General features: G+C 43.3%; 2 protein-coding genes across 3 annotated transcripts; both read left to right on the plus strand.

Annotated features, from left to right (window-relative positions):
- The first annotated feature begins 31 nt into the window (after nucleotides 1–31).
- Nucleotides 32–5,665, plus strand: LOC115139484 (nucleoporin Nup43-like). Its single transcript, XM_029676944.2, has 8 exons — nucleotides 32–275; nucleotides 1,997–2,119; nucleotides 2,777–2,854; nucleotides 2,987–3,149; nucleotides 3,363–3,498; nucleotides 3,986–4,137; nucleotides 4,229–4,345; nucleotides 4,522–5,665. The coding sequence occupies exons 1-8, from the start codon at nucleotides 156–158 to the stop codon at nucleotides 4,749–4,751; spliced, it is 1,119 nt and encodes a 372-aa protein (XP_029532804.1). The 5' UTR covers nucleotides 32–155; the 3' UTR covers nucleotides 4,752–5,665.
- Nucleotides 5,666–5,921: 256 nt separating this feature from the next.
- Nucleotides 5,922–18,678, plus strand: LOC115139481 (serine/threonine-protein kinase LATS1-like). Of its 2 annotated transcripts, XM_029676942.2 has the most exons (8): nucleotides 5,922–6,106; nucleotides 6,614–7,099; nucleotides 9,292–9,442; nucleotides 9,746–11,241; nucleotides 15,375–15,957; nucleotides 16,099–16,284; nucleotides 16,460–16,566; nucleotides 16,656–18,678. In XM_029676942.2, exons 2-8 carry the CDS (start codon nucleotides 6,746–6,748, stop codon nucleotides 17,190–17,192), a joined length of 3,414 nt encoding a protein of 1,137 aa, XP_029532802.1. In that variant the 5' UTR covers nucleotides 5,922–6,106; nucleotides 6,614–6,745; the 3' UTR covers nucleotides 17,193–18,678. The 2 variants fall into 2 exon arrangements, with proteins under 2 accessions (XP_029532802.1, XP_064882488.1); XM_065026416.1 differs by lacking the exons at nucleotides 5,922–6,106; nucleotides 6,614–7,099 and adding an exon at nucleotides 7,111–7,983.
- Nucleotides 18,679–19,159: the final 481 nt, after the last annotated feature.

Consider the following 19,159-nt stretch of genomic DNA (forward strand, 5'->3'; position numbering starts at 1 on the left):
GTGACGTAATCACATTGCGTTTAACGTTTAGTTTGTCCTCATTGAGCCACCGTACGAGATTTGGCGGTATTATGGGAAATGTATGTAGAGGGGACTTAATTATACGTTTACATGTATATCAGAAATAGAAATTAGCTACGTTTAAGATTATTCTGATGGAGGGAATCAATGCTAAGTACGTGTCAAAGAAAATCAGCAAAACGAGATGGAGACCGGTCTCATCTTCGTCTTTACAGCAACCAGACATATTTGCTACTGGGTCTTGGGACAACGAGGTGGGTTTGCTAGTTAGCTAGGCTGCTAACTTTACCGTTAGCTAGCTAATGTCAACACAACGTTACTTTATTATTCTGTCAATAATAAGAAGCCTTTCACTTAACTGACGTTGTTAGCTAACAGTGCTTAATTTGTAAAACGTGATGTCCTGGAACACATAGTGAGCGCGAGAGTGTTGTTATCCGGGTGGCTCAGTGAGGTAACGTTACCGGAACACATTGAGGAAAAGTGTCAAACACAACGTAGCAACCAAGTAACCTACTATCGATGGTGGTGACACGGACAGCACTCCAAGGTGCTAATTTATTCAAAGCATTTTAGAAGTCACTGCAGTATGCCCTCATACTTGAGTATTGCAACGGGGCTTAGCTACACAAGTCTGAATTTCTTATAGCCTAATTTTCTAGACATCAATGTTCAGCAACATATTTTTACGACACTGCAGTACACCTGTCATATGCACATATACTACCGCTCAAAAGTTTGGGGTCACAACAGAACAACAGTTTTCATCTGTGCTAACATAATTGCAAAAGGGAGCCCCATGTCAACTCCTGAGAGTCAACTTATTGCTCAAAGCCGTGAGGGGGCATGTGGCTGTGATGTTTAGGCTCCTAAGGCTGTTCTGAAGACTGGCTGTAGTGTGTCTTTTTTTTACATTTCATTTTGAGTGTTAAACTGGGTGTCCTCTTTAGCCTTGTAGACAAGGCTGCCACCAAATGCGCCTTTGTTCAGACATGTTCAAAAACCTTTTTTTTCCTGAGGGCTCTGTTTGTTTTATGTCTGATGCATAGGATGTTAATTTACTGTACATTCCACCAACTATTTTGCTAGTGTAATCCCTCCAGTCATTTCTAGACCCAAGCTCCCTACCTTTTTGCATGTTGTACAGTCCAACTTTGAATTTTGTATGACAAGCAAGGGGTTATGCGTTTGCTTGGTCTTGAACCGCAAATTGCAACTGCTCCAAGCACTTCGTCAGTGGATGCACCGTCTCCCTCTCCCTGACTCGCTAGTAGGCCTACTAGCTAGTGGAGGTGCCGGTGGTAATGCTGAACTGGCGGGATTAGTATTGCCATCAGGAACGGTTTGCCCCTCACTCCTTTCTTCCGGCACTGACAGTTCTCTGGCTCGTTCTTGTTTCGATTCACCATCTTTCTCTGGATTTTTGGACTTGAAAAATGTCAAACTCGATTGCCTTTTCTTATCAACTTTTTATTTGGTGTTCCCACGATTCAAATTTAGTAGGGAGGCGACTAGGCTACGTGAGGTGATTACGTAGGGACTTCTTCACTATCTGACCACCACTACCAAGACCTGTGTCAAGATCAGTTACTTACCCCACTGGCCCTCCCCATAACCTCTATGTACAAGTAAGAGAGCAGGTCTGGAATCAGTGTGGCAGAATAGAAGGATCACCACACTTTTTCATGATGGTCTTTCTGAGGAGCGGGAGAAATAACGAGGGGGCAACTTGATTTAATGCTGATCGCTTTTATTCAAATGTTTAAAGTGCGAACAGTGAAATAATTTAAAAAATCATGCAGCGAGAGATACCGGATCTGGGCAAATAGGTGCCGGAACAAACAAAGTCAAATCTGAGAGGTGTGGATCCTATTCAGCTCAAATTAAGCACTAATAGCTAGTGTAACTTACCATCACTCAGCTCTTGAACATTTCTGTCTGATTGCATACCTCTAGCAAAATCTCTTTTTTTCAGGACAACAGCATTTCAATTTGGTCCATCGGAGAGAATGGGGTCTCCAGTATGGACGATGAATTTGAGGGAGACCCTCAATTATTATGTGAATACAAACATAATGGGGATGTTCTGGACCTTCAAGTAAGTTAATATACTATTAGGTGTAAAATATTAGATATTATTGTACTGGTCCTGATTTTCAATATAATTATGTCATAATTGCAGTGGTGGAAAATGACTCAATTGTCATACTTGAGTAAAAGTAAATATGCCTTAATAAAAAATGACTCAAGTGAAAGTCACCCAGTGAAATACTACTTGAGTAAAAGTATTTGGTTTTAAGTATACTTAAGTATCAAAAGTAAATGGAATTGCTAAAATGTACTTCAGTATCACTAGTAAAAGTATAAACCATTTCAAATAGCTTATTATGCAAACTAGACGGCAAATGATTGTTTTTTCCCCCCATTGACGGATAGCCAGGGGCACACTCCAACACTCAGACATAATTTGCAAACAAAGCATTTGAGGCAGTAGTGATGACCATGGATGTTCTTTTAATAAGTCTGTGAATTGGACCATTTCCCTGTCAAAATGTATTGAGTACTTTTGGGTGTCAGGGGAAAAAGTATTGAATAAAAAGTACATTTTATTTAGGAATGTAGTGAAGTAAAAGTTGGCAAAAACATAAATAGTAAAGTACAGACCCAAAAAACTACTTAAGTAGTACTTTAAAGTATTTTTACTTAAGTACTTTACACCACTGCATAATTCAATGTCAATCTTACACTCCTTTAGTTTCTGGATCAAGACAGAATAGTAACAGCGTCATCAACTGGAGCGGTGACTATCTTTCGGCATCACCACAACAGCCAGGTATGGATGTTACTTCACAAGACATAGTCATAATGAAGATATACCAACAATCATGGATACATCAATTATAAATGTCAAGTTAGCTTGTGTAGGACCTTGTTTTCAATAGCATCTATTTTCTCTTCTCTACAGTCATTGTCTGTTTCTCAACTGTGGGAAAGAGCACATCATTATCCCTGCGACAACGCCCCATGTACTGGAGTTGTGTGTAACAGCCCTGAGATTGTCACGGTTGGGGAAGATGGAAGGATCATGCTCTTCAGAGCGGACCAGGAAGGAGTGCTGCGCACCATAGGTCTGAGGAGGAAACAATAGGTCCTTATGTACTAATAAGAGTGAAAATAATTGTATGCTCTCCTGGCAATGGCCATTATTTTCTTAAAGGTTGCATTTTGAATTTGCAATGACATAGCCTTCATATCCATTTCCAAAAGTCAGCTGTAACTTCAAGTGAAATCTCACCCTTTAGCCAAGATGATACTGACATAGTATTTTTCATTCCTGTCAGAAAAGGCTGACAGTAGCGCAATCCATGCTGTGACTTTCCTGAGGACTACAGAGATCCTTACCGTCAATTCTATTGGCCAGCTCAAACTATGGGACTTCAGGCAACCAGGCAATGAACCATCGCAGATTCTTTCATTGTAAGATGATTACATATTTGAGGAGCTGAAGTAAATCAGTTTTTCTGGTGCAACAACTTAATTGTGTAATGTCCTTTGTTGTTTTTTTAAAAGCTGCCATATGTATCTTTTTGGGCTACCCAACCAAATATTCACATAAAATGTGTTTTAGACCAGTTATTAATTAAAAGCAAGTCTAAGAAGCGGTAGATCTGTTCTATGTGTGCAATTTCTATGCTTCCATGTTCTTGAGTTTCAGTTTTGCTTTTACTTTCGGTTTTGTGCACCAGCTTCAAACAGCTGAAAATACAACATTTTTGTTTATGGAAAATGTATTTCAGTGGTTTAGAAGGTACAATGATTCTCTACACTATACTTGCTTATTTTGTTAAGTAAACTGAAATTAAAATAACTATCAGGCATTTAGCAACCAGGAGATGACAGAGTGATTTCTGCATAGTGCATCTTTAAGTGTTGTTTTTGTGTCTTTTTTGGGGGGGGCTTCTAGAACTGGAGACAGAGTCCCACTGCATTGTGTGGACAGGCACCCCAATCAACAACACATTGTGGCCACAGGGGGGCAGGATGGCATGCTCTGTATCTGGGACGTGAGACAAGGCAACATGCCCATTTCACTTATGGAGGCACACACTTCTGAAAGTAAGACATTTATGGAAGTAGTTAATTCACTAAAGCAGCAAGTCGATCTTCAGTTTAAGGGTTTTGACTTATGTTTTTGTTGTTCTCACAGTGTGGGAGGTCCATTTTCATCCATCAAACCCAGGCCACCTGTTCTCATGCTCAGAGGATGGATCACTGTTGCATTGGGAGACTTCTTCAAATTCAGACACACCATCCTTCTTACAAGGCAAGTCATCAGAAATATGTTTTCAAGGCTCACAGAGCAGGACTGTTGTGATTACTGCCAAATGGGAAGTATTTGATATATCCACCTGTTTTTTTATTTAGCAGGATTACATTACTGTAACACCAGTAGTTCACAATCAGAATTGTGATTTATTTTTTTATTTTATTTTTCACCAGGTGGACGGAACACAAGCATAATTTCTCGCAGCGCAATAGCCCCAGCAGGTGGGAACCAGCCCCTCATCAATGCCTGGCTCACTGGGGACTCTAGTAAGGGACACCTTGAGACCACTCACATGCTGCCCAGCCAAATGCTGTCTGTGAACAGTCTGGATGTACTGGGACAATGCTTGGTGTGTGGAACGGACGGAGAGGCTATTTATGTCAACAGACATGTCCCAATTTAAAAAATAAAGTAAAAAATACAGTTCAGCTGTTCACATTATTTGACGGGCTGGCTGGACTTTATCTTGCCAGAAGATGCTGACCCTACCATTCCACTTATTTATGCTGAGCTGCACTGAGGTCGGAACGCAATCATGGTTACATTAAGACACTGTGGAGCCGGCACGAGATATGGGTTCGGGAAAACATACCTCAATGCAGGGATGGGACATGCCACTGTACTCCAAATTGTACCTTTATCCACACTACTCCAAGAAGATTTATATACTGCTAGTTTTTGTGGAAAAATTAATTTTTCGTCTTCATGTTAGCTAGCAGCCATATCAGCCATTATGGAATAGCACATTGCGTTGAACAACAAAGGAGCTGATTGGCTGACACAACATTCCAAAATTGGCTGCGGTGGCTACTGTTACCTAGCATGAGGACATAAAGTGCATTAGCAGAATTTCAACCTTCTCAATGGAGCAGTGTGGATAAATGTAACATTTGGAGTACAGTGGCATGTCCCATCCCTGCATTGAGGTACGTTTTCTCACTGTCTTAATGTAACCATGATTGCGTTCCGACCTCAGTGCATAGCGGTAGGGTCGTTATCTTCAGGCAATTATTTACCTAAACTGATTGTTGAAATATTTTCCCAGTAAAAGGTCTTGCTCTTGAGGATTAGATAACCTTCATCAGGTGAAAGTATTTAGTAAATTGTATGATTGTTTTTGATATTCCTGAGGGAGGTTTAATTAAGCAATTAAAAGCATACAGAGAGAGATCTTGGATTACCACAGAAATGTAGTTTACACTCTAAATTATGCTCAAAACCAATCACAGATAAAGCACTTGATTTTTAGGGAAGTCATACTGGTTGTATTCATGTCATTTAACTCCTGTGTTTTGAAATAAAATGTCTTTGCATAAATATGTTATCACTTATCCAATTTATGCATCACATCATAAGACGATATATACAGTATGACACAGCCATAATATGGACCGCATTTAGGTCTAATTATAACATTTTATAGAATATAAACATTTGACATCCATTTGTTTTCATTTTGTATGTATATATTGTATTTGTTTTATGTTTATGAGTAAGAATACCTGAATCACTTGGGAAAGGCTTCTACTTTTGTTGGGGGGTGAAAGGTGCTATCGCAGGGGACGATGGGAAAAACAACCTACACATCCGGGAAAGTTGTCTGTCAAGACAGGAATATTTAAGCCACAGTTGGGACACGGAGTAGCAGTAAAACTTCACTTTCAAACTTCGTCTAAATCATTAGATTAACTAATTTCATCGCACTTTCTTTTTGATTTGAAGTCTGGAGATTTGATTAAAATAAGAATGCTTCTGAAGGTAAGTTAATTGACAACAACCTGTTAGCTAGCATGCTAGCAAACTTGGCTAGTGGTTGCTTTGCGACGCGGACAGGCCGTGGACAACCAGCAGCAGTTGGCTTTGGTAGCTGGTTAGCTATTTAATTGAAGTTGAGTCAGTAACTGTATGCTAACTAAATACGTAGTATTTTATTCATCACTACCTTTTAGCTTTGTAGCTGGCTGGATTACATATGTTTATAACATAACATCCTACAGTCGGTACTTTTAACTACAATATTTCTTAACGTTACCCGGCTAACTTAGCTACCAGCACCATTTGTTTTCATGGTCACGTTTGCTAACTAACGTTAGTTTAGTTGATATGTTGTAACTTAAGTTGTATCTTATAACTAATAGTTTAGTTTTGTAGCTATCTTCCATAATGAATTGTCTGAATATATTAATTGACAGAATCTGGATCATTTCAATGCTCATATCTGGGAGATTGAATTCATTCCCATTTGCTGTGTTTTATCATCCCCAGGTATTCAGCAGGATGCAGATGTGAAGTAAATCGAGTCTTGAAGCTCTTCCTGGCCCCTGATACCCTCACAGTGACTCACTGCTGTGTGCTACCCTGTTGTCCCCCTTTGGCTGTCAACCTACATGTTCTTACATGAAGAGAGGGGAGAAACCCGAAGGATATCGACAGATGCGACCAAAGACTTTCCCTGCTAGCAACTACAGTGTTAACAGCCACCAGATGCTGCAGGAAATTCGGGAGAGTCTCCGGAACATGTCCCGGCCTTCTGACTCCCCTAAGGTGGACATGGGGGGTGCTGTTATAGTGGCACCTGAAGACCCCAGGCAGCAAGGGCGCTGCAGCAACCCCAGAAACCCCTACCACAAAGCCTTGCAGGAGATTCGCAAGTCCCTGATGCCTTATGCCAATGAGCCCAGCTCTTATGGACGGACTGCAGAGGTTAACAAACAGATGTTGCTGGAGCTGCTGTCTGCTGGCTTTGATGAGGTATGGAGAAAATAATGTAAAAGTGAAAGTGCTTCAGCTAGGTATCTAGCGAAGGTGTGGACATGAGTCACATGATTTCGACACTAGATTTAGATTGACACACTACACGCACATGATTGACACTCCCACACAAAACACACGCATACACTACATTCGCCCACACACTCATACCGACACACACACTTTTACACTTATCATTTGCTGCTGCTACTCTGTTCTTTATTTTACTCTTATTATTATGATCTGTTCTGATGCCTAGTCTCTTTACCCTGCATTCATGTACAGTGCATTCTGGAAGTATTCAGACCCCTTGACTTTTTCCATATTTTGTTACATTATACAGCCTTATTCTAAAATTGATTCAATCATTTTGTCCCTCATCAATCAACACGCAAAACCCCATAATGACAAAGTTAAAACTTTTTTTTAATACATTTTTGCAGATTAATAAAAACAAAAACTGAAATAACATTTACACAAGTATTCAGACAGTACTTTGTTGAAGCACCTTAGGCAGCGATTACAGCCTTGAGTCTTTTGGGGTATGACGCTACAAGCTTGGCACACCTGTATTTGGGGAGTTTCTCCCATTCTTCTCAGCAGATCTTCTCAAGCTCTGTCAGGTTGGATGGGGAGCGTTGCTGCACAGCCATTTTCAGGTCTCTCCAGAGATGTTCAATCGGGTTCATGTCCGGGCGCTGGCTGGGCCACTGAAGGACATCCAGAGACTTGTCTCGAAGCCACTCCTGCGTTGTCTTGGCTGTTTGCTTAGGGTCGTTGTCAAGGTTGGAAGGTGAACCTTTGCCCCAGTCAGTGGAAACCGGATGCACCTGAGCTCAATTTGGAGTCTCAAAGCAAATTGTCTGAATACTTATGTAAATAAGGTATTTCTGTTTTTTAATTTTGAATACATTTGCAACCATTTCTAAAAACCTGGTTTCTCTTTGTCATAATGGGGTATTGTGTGTGTATATTGATGAAGATAATAAAAAATCAATTTTAGAATAAGGCTGAAACGTAACAAAATACTTTCTGAAAGCACTATATAAACTGATTGTTTAATTAAAGCACAACTACCAAAACGATTGCTGATGGTGAACCTGAACAAGCCATTTGTGCCGCACAGATGTGCAAGTTCAGGAACAGGCAGCCTACCTCGCGTTGGTCAGCACGCAGTTTGACTAGGCTACTGATATTGACTGTGGAGGTTAGGCTTGCAAAATATCTTGTAGTTGATCAATGGCTGTCAACACAGTTACATGCAGTTCGACACTGAAGGAGAGGAAGCATCAGTTGTCAAAAAAGTTAGGTATTTTCAGAAGGTAGAAAGAATTTAGTTAACCGCCGATTTGTAAAGTCTGAATAGATTTTCTGACCGACACATGCTACATTTGGATCAGTTTGGGCCCGCAGACCTATGCACTTATAAACATTTAAAGTGGGACCTATGTGTATCTGTGACTCATTAAATACCTAGTAACCAGCCCACTGGGCATCAACCATCACCGGACGTCCATAGATGATGAAAAATCAATCCAAATCAGAGCCAATCCTAGACGTCTGTTTCACAAGTTTGGACAGCATAACATTAGTACAGTAGAGTATAGGTCAGTACAATACGGTACTGTATAGTAGTGCACACAAATAATTTACTGTACTTTACTGTAATGCACTGAATTCTACTGTGCTGTGCGGTGCTCATTCTAATAATTGCCAGTGTAGAATAAGGAGGAAATTAAATGTTTCTATCTTGTTACCTATTCGGCATACATCACCATGAAGAGAATGACATTCATAGTTATGCATTTCTGTATAGTTTAAAGTAGTTCATAGAGTTGTATGGTTTAACTTTGCAATCAATATTTTTTTGTTTGGTAATTGGCATAAGTGACATCTGAGTGATTCTGTTACTGTGGAATTGCCCTAATGCTAAAGATGTTTTCAACTCGTCAGTCACAGGACTCCTGTATTCAGCAGTATAAAATATTTTCAATGAAACAGTATGTCATTTAAAAAGTTACTAGGATGTCTCGTTCTTTAAAAAAATGTGCACAAAAAAAGCATGTATAAATTACATTGTATTTGACAGTTGTTGAGTAGTTCCTGTTAACTTGATCTGATGTTCGTCTAACAGTACCTCGAGCAACCCTTTTGTTTCAGGTATTAATAGCTAGTAAATGTATTGTGTGCAGGACATGGTGATCCGTGCTCTGATGCAGACCAACAGTCGCAGCATGGAGGCAGCCATAGAGTACATTAGTAAGATGAGCTACCAAGACCCTGTGAGGGAGCAGATGGTGGATGCTCCCGCCCGCCCCGTCAATGCAGGCATGAAAGCCCCCGGTAGGTGTCTGTCCTTTGTGACCAAACCTCTCCTTTTTCCAGGGTTGTTCACAGGAACTTTGCTACTGTTGTTGCAGAATCTAGGGCTAGACTATTTGTCGCTGGAGATGCAATAGATTGTTGTTGAGGGAACAAGATTCTGTTGAACAACTGCTTTGGGAGAAGGGAGTGTGTTTGAATTGAGAATGCTGTACATGGCATGGGTTTGCGCTCTTTTGATATAGCTGTAACATCTACTGCAAACACAATGATTCTTCTCTATATGCTGCTTTTTAACTGTAGTTTTTCTTTCCATCGTTGCAGGTTCCTCTCATATCCAGCAGCCTGTGCTGAGGAGGCAGAGCTGGAAGGGTTCCAAGGAGTCCCTGGTTCAGAGACATGGCCACATGAGGGTGGAGGGGATGGTGTACCGTTCAGACAGCCCTGGACCCCAGGGTGACCTGGCAGGACGAGGCCCTCCCCCAGCCTTCCCACAGGGCCACCCTGGCAACAACCAACGGGTCAACCCTCCCCTACCCCCTCAGGTGCGCAGTGTCACCCCTCCCCCAAATAGAGGTGGAACCCCACCTCCACCCTCCTGGGACAGTAACCCCTCCACCAAGCGCTTCTCTGGCAACATGGATTACCTGGTGCCCCGGATCTCTCCCGTTCCCCAAGGAGCCTGGCCCGATGGCTACTCAGCCCCCCAGAACCAGAGGGGTATCAGCCCAGTGCCCATGGGCCGTCAGCCCATCATCATGCAGAGCTCTGGGGGGAACAAGTTCAGCTTCCCATCCGGCTGGTCTCAGAACGGCTCCCCTCAACCAGACTACATGGGACACCAGAGTGGTAGTAGCAGACAACCCCCTCCCCCTTACCCAGTGAACCAGAGCAGCAGACAAAGCCCCACCGCTCAGCAGATGCAGGCCGGAGGTCCTGCCTCGTCCCCATCCTACATCAACGATGGTAACCTCCCCCAGTCCATGATGGTGCCTAACCGGAACAGTCACAATCTTGACATGTACAATCTTGACATGTACAACATAGGTGGGCCTCAGTCCTGGACCCAAGCCCCCCTCGGCCAGCCCCAGTCCTCACCAGGTAGCAGCAACCAGGACATGTCCCCCTCATGGCAGCAGCACAGCATCCCTGTCCGATCCAACTCCTTCAACAGCCACCAGATGAGCAACAGGCAGGGCCACCCAGCCAGCTCCCAACCCTCTGCCACCACAGTGACAGCCATCACCCAGGCCCCCATCCTGAGGCCCGTTAAGAGTATGCGTGTGCAGAAGCCTGAACTACACACTGCTGTGGCCCCCACACACCCACCCTGGATGCACCATCCCCCACCCTCTCCATCTCCCACTACCTACCAGGAGCCTCTACCAGCAGCGCCCATGCCCCATGTACCCATTACAGTAGCAGAGGTGCCCAGTTACCAGGGTCCTCCACCCCCGTACCCCAAACACCTTCTCCAACAGCCTGCTGCACCCTGCCCTGCCTATGACCCAGGGCCCAAGCCCAGTACTGGGAGAGAGGAGGCTGCAGAGGAAGAGGAGTGTAGCAGCAGCTCTAATGACAAGCCAGAAGGCCCATACTCTGCTGCCATGGGAACAGATAAGGAGAATAAACAGATCACCACATCTCCGGTGCCTATGCGCCGGAACAACAAAGACGAGGAGCGGCGAGGAGACCCCAGAGTGTCACTCTACTCTCCCCAGGCCTTCAAGTTCTTCATGGAGCAGCACGTTGAGAACGTTCTGAAGAACCACCAAATGAGGATCCATAGGAAGAAGCAGCTGGAGAGTGAGATGCAGAGGGTGAGTCCACAGGCACTACTTATAATTAGTGATGCACCGTTATTACATTTTTGACCAATAGCAATATCCAATATTTTCCGTGACAAAAAAAAACTATACCGATATAATACAAAAACATTGCGGCATTTTAAGCATTCTAGTACAGTTAACACACACACACGGACACAGCGGTCTAAGGCACTGCATCTCAGTGCAAGAGGCGTCACTACAGTCCCTGGTTCGAATCCAGGCTGTATCACATCTGGCCATGATTGGGAGTCCCATAGGGCAGCGCACAATTGGTCCAGCATTGTCCGGGTGCGGCCGTCATTGTAAATAAGTGTTTGTTCTTAACTGAATTGCCTAGTTAAATAAAGGTTACACACACACCACACTGACAAAAGTGATTTTGTTACCATTTACAGTTGAAGTCGGAAGTTTACTTACACTTAGGTTGGAGTCAATAAAACTTGTTTTTCAACCACTCCGCTAGCGGAACATTGACAACATCCGGTGAAATTACAGAGCATGAAATTCAAAATAAATTATTAGAAATATTTAACTTTCATAAAATCACTAGTGCAATACACCAAAATACAGCTTAACTTAAATCCAGCCACCGTGTCAGATTTCAAAAAGGCTTCACAGTGAAAGCAAACCATGCTATTATCTGACGACAGCACCCCAACATACAAACACATGACAGTCATATTTCAACCCGCCAGGCGTGACACAAAACTCAGAAATAACGATATAATTCATGCCTTACCTTTGAAGATCTTCTTCTGTTGGCACTACAAAATGTCCCATAAACATCACAAATGGTCCTTTTGTTCGATAAACTCCGTTATATCCCCAAAATGTCAATTTATTTGGCGCGTTTGATTCAGGAAAAACACCGGTTCCAACTCGCCCAACATGACTACAAATGATCTAAAAGGTTACCTGTAAACTTGGTCCAAACTTTTCAAACAACTTTCCTAATCCAACTTTAGGTATTTTAAAAACGTAAATAATCGATCAAATTTAAGACAGAATAAACTGTGTTCAATAGCGGATAAAAATGAAAGTGGAGCGAGTGCCAGGTCGCACGCACCAAACAAAACAGTACGCTAGACTCGACACCCAGAAAGGAAAGCACTACTTCTTCAGAGAAGTTCAGAGAGGAAAAAGTCGTGGAAGAGACAAAAAGTGAGTAAAAAACACCCTAAATATGTTTAGAACTACAAATGAGCAAGCTACAGAGAGTGGCACACACAGTGAATAAGAACCAGATATTTGAGGCTTTACTCCTCCTCCATCACTTTATGGACCCCATTGTTAATCCCCGTCATAACAGAGGCATTGTCAGTCCCTATCCCCAGGAGTTTCTCTTTTTTAAGACAACACTTCTCGAGGAAAGCCACAACAGCACGGGCTATAGATTTGGCATCTCCTCCCTCCAACTCAACAAGCCCCAAAAATGTTGATACAATTGTCTGCTTGGTGTCACTAAAGTACCATATCACAACCCCCAGGTACTTAGAAACACTCACATCCGTGGACTCATGGAGGAGGAGGCTGAAACGCCTCTCACCCACATCTGCGACCAACTTTTTCAGAAAGTATGGTGCTAGAACACCATTAATAATTTCTGTGCACTTTGCCCTGTGCATTTTGAAGTGGGTAGCAGCAGTGGAGTCTGAGAAAGCAGCTCTACATGCTTCTCCAATGTGATCACATGACAGCATGGAACAATGTTCAGCGATTTTTTTTAACCATAAATGGCAGCTTGTTTTGGGTGGAACTGTTGTTATAAGGCTTTGCATTTTGAGTATGTTTTTGAGTTGTCATGCCCTTTTACATCACTAAGTTTAGCGTAGAAATCAGCCTTACAATACAGGCAGTATGCCCGTGTATCATCTCCAATAAACGTGTTCAACCAGCCTTTGAATTCAGGGTTTGATTCCCACTCCTTTCTGTATTTTTTAGTGTACAGTTTAGACTGAGACATGATGAGCTAGCCAGCTAGATGTTTAGCTTATGTCACAGAGATGCAGTGGACAAGGTGAGTAAGTGACGTAGGCTGTGTGAGTCAAATGCAGTGATTCATTTGGTGCAGTGATTTATTTTAGACAAAGAACATTTTACATTTACATCCCGCCCTGAATGTAAGCCAGGGCGGGATCAGCCAGCGGCGGATTCCCGCATGTGCGATTCATTTGCAGTCTGGACACGGAGGGGTGAACATCTCCTGCTCTGACTGCAGCTGGGAGGGAATTTTGTCCAATTCACAGGAATACAGGGTAATACATTATCAACTGAAAAGCCAAAATGTACACAAATGGATTTCGAATGTCCTCACGCAGTCTTAGTTTTCAATATTTCTCTCTTTCTTACTATTTCTTTCCTGTTCAAGCTGTATGTTAATTGTTTTTTAATGTTCTATTCTTTCTGTCTGCTTCGCTCTCTTTCTCTCCTGTTCTCTACTTGCTGTCACTAACAGCTGATGTAGAAGGTTAAAGTATCATCTATCAATGCCGTGACCTGAATAGTCCACACAGATCAGTGACCAAGTAAGCCGCTGTTGAAAGATTTACCTTTTTTTAATTGAACAGCATGAAGCCCTCTGCTGACTGACAGCAACACACCAACTCCGTAGGGAGAGGCATGCCTGTCCATCCACTTCCATGATAGTGCTCCGCTGCAGCATATATTAACACCTTGCTTGCCAAGAATACCAGCCTTATTGAGAACGTCTGCTATATACACAAAAGTATGTGGACACCACTTCAAATGAGTGGATTTGGTTATTTCAGCCACATCCGTTACTGACAGATGTATAAAATCGAGCGCACAGCCAGGCAATCTCTATAGACAAACACTGGCAGTAGAATAGCCTTACTGAACAGCTCAGTGACTTTCAACATGATACTGTCATAGGACGCCACCTTTCCAACAAGTCAGTTTGTCAAATTTCTGCCCTGCTAGAGATGCCCTGGTCAACTGTAAGTGAAACATCTAGGAGCAACAACAGCTCAGCCGCGAAGTGGTAGGCCACACAAGCTTACAGAACGGGACCGCCGAGTGCTGAAGCGCATACAAATCATCTTTCCACGGTTGCAACACTCACTACTACCGAGTTCCAAATTGCCTCTGGAAGCAACATCAGCGCAAGAACTGTTTGTCGGGAGCTACATGAAATGGGTTTTCATGGTCGAGCAGCCGTACAAAAGCCTAAGATCACCATGTGCATTCCCAAGCGCCAGCTGGAGTAGTGTAAAGCTCGCCGCCATTGGACTCTGGAGCAGTGGATGCGCGTTCTCTGGGGTCATGAATCATGCTTCACCATCTGGCAGTCCAACGGACTAATCTGGGTTTGGCAGATGCCAGGTGAACGCTACTTGCCCGAATGCATAGTGTCAACTGTAAAGTTTGGCGGAGGAGGAATATTGGTCTGAGGCTGTTTTTTGTGGTTCGAGCTAGGCCCCTTAGTTCCAGTGAAGGGAAATCTTAATGCTACAGCATACAATGACATTCTAGACAATTCTGTGCTTCCAACTTTGTGGCAACAGTTTGGGGAAGGTCCTTTCCTGTTTCAACATGATAATGCCCCTGTGCACAAAGCGAGGTCCATACAGAAATAGTTTGTCGAGATCGGTGTGGAAGAACTTGACTGACCTGCACAGAGCCCTGACACCTTTGGGATGAATTGGAACGCCGACTGCAAGCCAGGCCTAATCGCCCAACATCAGTGCCCGACTTCATTAAGGCTCTCGTGGCTGAATGGAAGCAGCAATGTTCCAACATCTAGTGGAAAGCCTTACCAGAAGAGTGGAGGCTGGTATAGAAGCAAAGGGGGGACCAACTCTATATCAGTGCCCATGAATTTGGAATGAGATGTTCAACAAGCAGGTGTCCACATACCTTTGGTCATATAGTGTATCTTTTTGTTTTTTTTAACCTGTGTTTTCCAATGTTTTAATGGTTACTATTTTGTGTTACCTTACCTTGGCCTGCATCCTACCAGTTTGAATTCATTGCTTTGCTAATGCATCTTGGTTGTTTTATTTTATGTTTCTAGTGAATATTCTGTGGTGCTCTCTTAAATAAACCATTTTTGGGGAGATCTCCATGACGGGCCTGAATGTAAATTGTCATCTTTTGCTATTTAGGTTGGGTTGTCAGGTGATGCCCAGGAGCAGATGCGCATGATGTTGTCTCAGAAAGAGTCCAACTACATCCGACTGAAGCGGGCCAAGATGGACAAGTCCATGTTCAAGAGGATCAAGACCCTGGGCATCGGAGCCTTTGGAGAGGTGTGTCTAGCCCGGAAGGAGGACACGGGAGCCCTGTACGCCATGAAGACGCTGCGCAAGAAGGACGTTCTCCTCAGGAACCAGGTGGCCCACGTCAAGGCAGAGCGAGACATCCTGGCTGAGGCTGATAATGAGTGGGTGGTGCGGCTCTACTACTCCTTCCAGGACAAGGACAACCTGTACTTTGTGATGGACTACATCCCCGGGGGTGACATGATGAGTCTGCTGATCAGGCTGGGCCTCTTCAAAGAGGACTTGGCTCAGTTCTACATCGCTGAGCTCACCTGCGCCGTGGAGAGCGTGCACAAGATGGGCTTCATCCACCGCGACATCAAGCCAGACAACATCCTCATAGACCGGGACGGACACATCAAGCTCACCGACTTTGGGCTCTGCACCGGCTTCCGTTGGACGCACGACTCAAAGTACTACCAGAGTGGTTAGTATGATCCATCCCTTAAGATGCTTGTTGCTGCTTCAATCCAAGAGGATGTTTTCGCCTTTGGGGTAACACTGTTCTCCCTCCCTTCATTGTCAGTAAAGCCAAGCTAATCTTTGTGTTGTGTGTCTCTCTCCGTAGGAGACCATGTTCGGCAGGACAGCATGGACTTCAGTAAGGAATGGGAGCAGGACCCAGCTAACTGTCGCTGCGCAGACCGGCTCAAGCCCCTGGAGAGGAGGAAGGCGAGGCAACACCAGCGCTGCCTGGCCCACTCCCTGGTGGGGACACCCAACTACATCGCTCCAGAGGTGCTGCTCAGAACAGGTAAGCCTGTGTAAGAGAAAGTTGAATCTGCTATGGGGAGGTGGAAATATAATTGGTGATCTTTGAATTACTAGTGTAGAAGTGATATTTTAAGCGTAATGTGTGAAAGGTTATTTTTCACTTGTGCGCCAAGTTATTGTCTCTAACATGTGACTGTGTTAACTCTCTGTTCAAGGATACACCCAACTGTGTGATTGGTGGAGTGTTGGTGTCATTCTGTATGAAATGGTGGTTGGGCAGCCTCCTTTCTTAACAACTACACCCCTGGAAACCCAGCTCAAGGTAAATCAACCATTTAAAAATGTTGGCCTGGCTTGTCAGGTGTTGTCCTCTGCGCTCTATTAAACGCTCTGGTTCTGTCTCGTACGCAGGTGATAAACTGGCAGACCACCCTGCACATCCCCCCTCAAGCCAAGCTGAGCCCCGAGGCATCGGACCTCATCATTAAACTATGCCGCGGCCCCGAGGATCGCCTCGGCAAGAACGGTGCCGACGAGATCAAGGTGCAGCCCTTCTTCAAGACCATCGACTTCTCTAGTGACCTGCGGCAGATGCAGCCGGCCCCCTACGTACCCACCATCGCTCACTGCACAGACACCTCCAACTTTGACCCGGTGGACCCAGACAAGCTGTGGAGCAGAGATAACGAAGCCGAGGGCAAACACAATGACACCCTCAATGGGTGGTTCAAGAACGGCAAGCACCCCGAGCACGCCTTCTACGAGTTCACCTTCCGCCGCTTCTTTGACGACAACGGCCACCCCTACAGCTGTCCCAAGCCCATTGGCATAGAGTATGAGGAGGGATCTGATGGTGACGAGGCAGACTCTGAGGCCCCGGCACAGGAGGAGGGAGACCAGGAAGAGAGCCGCAGGGGGGCACAGGGCCGGGATTTGGTCTATGTGTAGTATCTTCTATGAACATCTTTGTTCTGCTGGTTTATTGGTACATAATGTCTTTGAAACAGGTTGCTGGTTTGTCAGAGAGCGGGTCAGGAGTTGGGTATATGACGTGTTTAACTGTTCTTGTGGGGACCAGAAGTCAAATGCTATTTCTATGGGGTTTAGGGTTAAGGTTAGAATTAGGGTTAGAATTACATTAAGGGTTAGGTGCTAGGGTTAAGGTTAGGGAAAATTGGATTTTGAATGGGACTGAATTGTGTCCCCCACAAGGTTAGCTGTACAAGACTGTGTGTTCTCAGCCCCTTCTTCTGCGGAACAATTAGGACCAGATATAATTGTACCATACAGAACAGATACATGGTACACATAACTACACTACAGTATAGTCTCTCTACACTACAGTCTGTAGGAGGAGGGTTTAGTCTTTCACACTACAGGTGTATTCATGGAGTTGTACAGGGTAAGCTTTATATGCTGTCTGACATTGAATAGACCAATGAATTGAAAGCAAAAATATCAGGGTGCTCTTCGAAGACTTTACAAACCCTGTTTTAAGCCTTCATTTATTAAGGATACTACAAACTGGTGATGCTAGTTGATACTCATAAGTATGGGATTTATTTTTTTAACTTTATTTTTTGACAATTGTCTTAATTTATATTTTAATAGGTCTATTGCAATGGGGATATATTAGTGATATCACTCTGGTAGAATTTGCAGGGATAAGTACATCTTGAATTTTTCATTGCTGTGCCTTTGATCTTCTGCTCTTTTACCAAATACTGTATAGAGGGACATTTTAAACTAGACTTAGTTGATTGAACTAGGGATTTGTGTATTTTTCTAATTTATACATAACATTTATTTATAAATTGTTGTACACATTTGATGTAAATATTTTCTCTATCTATTTGATTGGTTAGTTGATATTCATTAGGGCAGGCCCTCCGCGTTATTCAAATCTCTTTCCTGTAATAATTGGTAGTGATCATTCCACTGTCTATTTTGTTTCCTTGTTTCTGAAAAAGGCCAATCTGAAAGGTACCTTTTTATGTAATGATACTAAAGTAAATGAAGAGATGGCATGACTGGGGCCGACAGGCTCCGTTATGCTATGTACAGGGCATTTTCTTCTCTCTCATTCACTTCCACAGTAGCATCTGCCTTCATCACTTCTGACATAGTGTCTCAACCAAGCACTATGCTGTGTATGTATGAGCTCACTGACACGTCGAACCTGTTCATGAAGGACTGATACCATACTGAAAAAGGAATTATAAATTGGCGGTCTTTAGTAGCTCATAGTGGATAGATGGGTCACCTCCCCTATCCCATATTTTGCCTTTATTAGTGACTTGGAAATATTTTATGTAGTTGTAATATGTACTGTTTTTGTTGAAATCATGTAAAGATTACATAATTAGATTTATGGTGTAAATGTTTTGGGAGGGGGATTGGGAGAAGGGCTAATGAATAAAGAATGTAAAGCACTTCCACAAATTCCATTTTCTTGGCCTTTCACACCTGGAACTATCCAATACAGGCTGCTCTATAGTACTCTCCAGGGGTATTTAACTCTTACCCTATGAGGTCTGGAGCCTGCTGGTTTTGTGCTCGATATGATAATTGGCCACACCTGGTATCCCAGGTCTAAATCAGTCACTGAACAGTGTTGGGAAAAGTACCAAATGGTCATACTTGAGTAAAAGTAAAGATAACTAAATAGAAAATGAGTCAAGTGAAAGTCACTCAGTTACAATCCTACTTGAGTAAAAGTCAAAAGTATTTGGTTTTAAATATTCTTAAGGATCAAAACTAAATGTAATTGCTCAAATATACTTAGGTATTAAAAAAAGTAAAATCATTTCAAATGTCTTAAGCATAACAGATGGCACCATTTTATTGTTTTTTAAATTTACGAACAGCCAGGAGCACGCTCCAACACTCAGACATAATCTAAAATGAAGCATGTG

This window comes from Oncorhynchus nerka, linkage group LG13, assembly GCF_034236695.1.
Source record: "Oncorhynchus nerka isolate Pitt River linkage group LG13, Oner_Uvic_2.0, whole genome shotgun sequence".
Taxonomy (NCBI): Eukaryota; Metazoa; Chordata; class Actinopteri; order Salmoniformes; family Salmonidae; genus Oncorhynchus; species Oncorhynchus nerka.

Excerpts from the sequence above, each read along its gene's own strand:
- LOC115139484 (XM_029676944.2), top strand. The coding sequence starts at position 156 with ATGGAGGGAATCAATGCTAAGTACGTGTCAAAGAAAATCAGCAAAACG. Across the intron at positions 3,499-3,985 it reads CCATCGCAGATTCTTTCATT|AACTGGAGACAGAGTCCCAC; the intron begins GTAAGATGATTA and ends GGGGGCTTCTAG. Across the intron at positions 4,138-4,228 it reads GGAGGCACACACTTCTGAAA|TGTGGGAGGTCCATTTTCAT; the intron begins GTAAGACATTTA and ends TTGTTCTCACAG.
- LOC115139481 (XM_029676942.2), top strand. The coding sequence starts at position 6,746 with ATGAAGAGAGGGGAGAAACCCGAAGGATATCGACAGATGCGACCAAAG. Across the intron at positions 15,958-16,098 it reads CTCAAAGTACTACCAGAGTG|GAGACCATGTTCGGCAGGAC; the intron begins GTTAGTATGATC and ends CTCTCTCCGTAG. Across the intron at positions 16,567-16,655 it reads CCCTGGAAACCCAGCTCAAG|GTGATAAACTGGCAGACCAC; the intron begins GTAAATCAACCA and ends TCTCGTACGCAG.